Raw genomic sequence first — 1,888 nt, 5'->3', positions numbered from 1 at the left:
CAGCTTCTCGCCTTCCCGTCGCGCTTAGGAGAGCTGAATGTTTTTTCCCGGAACAAAAGCGCTCGGCATCGAGAGGATTCGCTACGACGCCAAAAGGGAGTGCACCGCCCTCTCTTCCTGCGAGAGAGGGAGTGCACCGCCCTCTCTTCCTGCGAGAGAGGTTGGTGCCTTAGCAACAAAACCTAGCAACTGGGGAATCGTCAAGTGGTGCGGTTGTCAACTAAAAGGCCTTGGAAACCTTGCGCTTACATAGAGCAGTTTCCAGCCTCTTAGGCAAGGGAACAGTCTCCTCCCTTGCCTGGGACTCTGGAACCATCTTATTCTGGTGAAAGTAAGAGGCAGCCTAGGACCAGAAGCCTTTCGCGGAGAAAAGGCTGACATGCCCGTGCTATGCGACAGGTATTATTTATGCTATCATTACCTATATGCGTTTAGCGCACACATTGCAGTGGGTGTACCTGTGATGTTTGGAAACCTTTTCAGCAGTGCAGTTTACACGTAATGTTTGTTATATTTGTAGTCGGCAAAACGATTCTATGGATATCCCAAATTAGTTAAGCATCAATCAGTTGAGGAGCCCAAAGTCTTCAGTTATTCAATGAATTATAAATTGACATTTGCTGCCCTTGGGACCAAATTAAGGTAGTTAACGAGTGGTTTTAAAAAACGCATTATTATTGCACAAAGTCATTAGCATAATTTGAAATAAGAAAATTAAATAAAAGGAAAAAACTACTTTTCAAACAGCATTTAGTTCTGTCCACTTGAATTCACAAATTTTATATAGTTATAGCACAGATGTAATAACGGATTCTTTTTGCACCTAATTATGTAACAGCATAGGACAATGTGTACGGTAGGTTCTTGACAATGATTGTTTTAAAGGCTGCATGATAATCCCTTGATTCAGTGTACCAATACACCTTAATTCACTTAAGCATGCCATTATTTTGATACATTTAGAGTGTTGCAAAAATAACACTATTTTAAACAATTCTTCAGTGAATGAATGTGTTTGTCACTTTATTTTTTCTTAGAAAAAAGTCAAAGAAGAGGATTTATAGGCTGGAGTTTTCAGTAATCACTTGTATTGACTTTTTTTGTCATAGTTCTTAAAAGTGATATAATAATAATACTGTACCTGTAAACAAAATTTTTCCCTAAGTTTTTCTTCCAATGTTTTATTAAGAGAAATTTCAAACATATAGAAAAATTGAAAGAATAGTCCAGCAAACGTGTATACACACTATCAGCTTTATTTATGTAGGTGTATGTATTTCCTAAATGAATTGAAAGTAACATGCATTGTCAACTCTAATTAAAAAATTAAAATTAAAAAAATGCACATATCATGAAACTCGTAAATGCAGCTATGTGTATCTCTTAAAAATAAGGACATTTCTTATATAATCACATCATTACACTAAGAAAATTAATTGTTTGATATCATCTAATAGTACATAGTCAAAATTCCCTTATTAAACATAGAATTTTAGAATTGGAAGAGCCTTTAATGATATCACTTTAGAGTCCAAGGCTTCTCAAGCATGGTAGTTCATTATATTATAACTTTCCAAATCTCATACCAGAGATTCTGATTCGTTAGGTCTCGGTAGAGCTCAGGAATCTTTACTCGTAACTTTTATTTGTAAAACAAAACTAAATCTCTCTGTAACTGGGGTGATGATACATTCACCCCAGTAGGACAGCCCTGGTTTAGTACTGTTGTCTCAGAATAATAATCACCAGCATCCATTACTCTCAGAAGTTTGGACAGTAAGTCACATGTTTACTTGGAATCTGTAATTCTTCAAAAGAGAAAATGGAATCTTAAAGTAGTCAAGAGATTGATTTGCTCAGAGTAATTAGAGATACATAGTTTTGCTTT

General features: G+C 36.1%; 1 protein-coding gene across 2 annotated transcripts in view; it reads left to right on the top strand.

Annotated features, from left to right (window-relative positions):
- Window positions 1-131: 131 nt before the first annotated feature.
- Window positions 132-1,888, top strand: part of GALK2 (galactokinase 2) — a 105,649-nt gene continuing 103,892 nt past the window's right edge. For both annotated transcript variants that reach the window (XM_006920379.3, XM_025038972.1), the window contains exon 1: window positions 132-399. In XM_006920379.3, the coding sequence (XP_006920441.1) occupies window positions 380-399 (20 nt within the window). In that variant the 5' untranslated portion in view covers window positions 132-379. The remainder of the gene's footprint in view (window positions 400-1,888) is intronic.

This window comes from Pteropus alecto, unplaced genomic scaffold (genome assembly GCF_000325575.1).
Source record: "Pteropus alecto unplaced genomic scaffold, ASM32557v1 scaffold86, whole genome shotgun sequence".
Taxonomy (NCBI): domain Eukaryota; kingdom Metazoa; phylum Chordata; class Mammalia; order Chiroptera; family Pteropodidae; genus Pteropus; species Pteropus alecto.
Note: the sequence above shows the minus strand (reverse complement) of the source record. Positions and strands in the feature narration are given on the sequence as shown.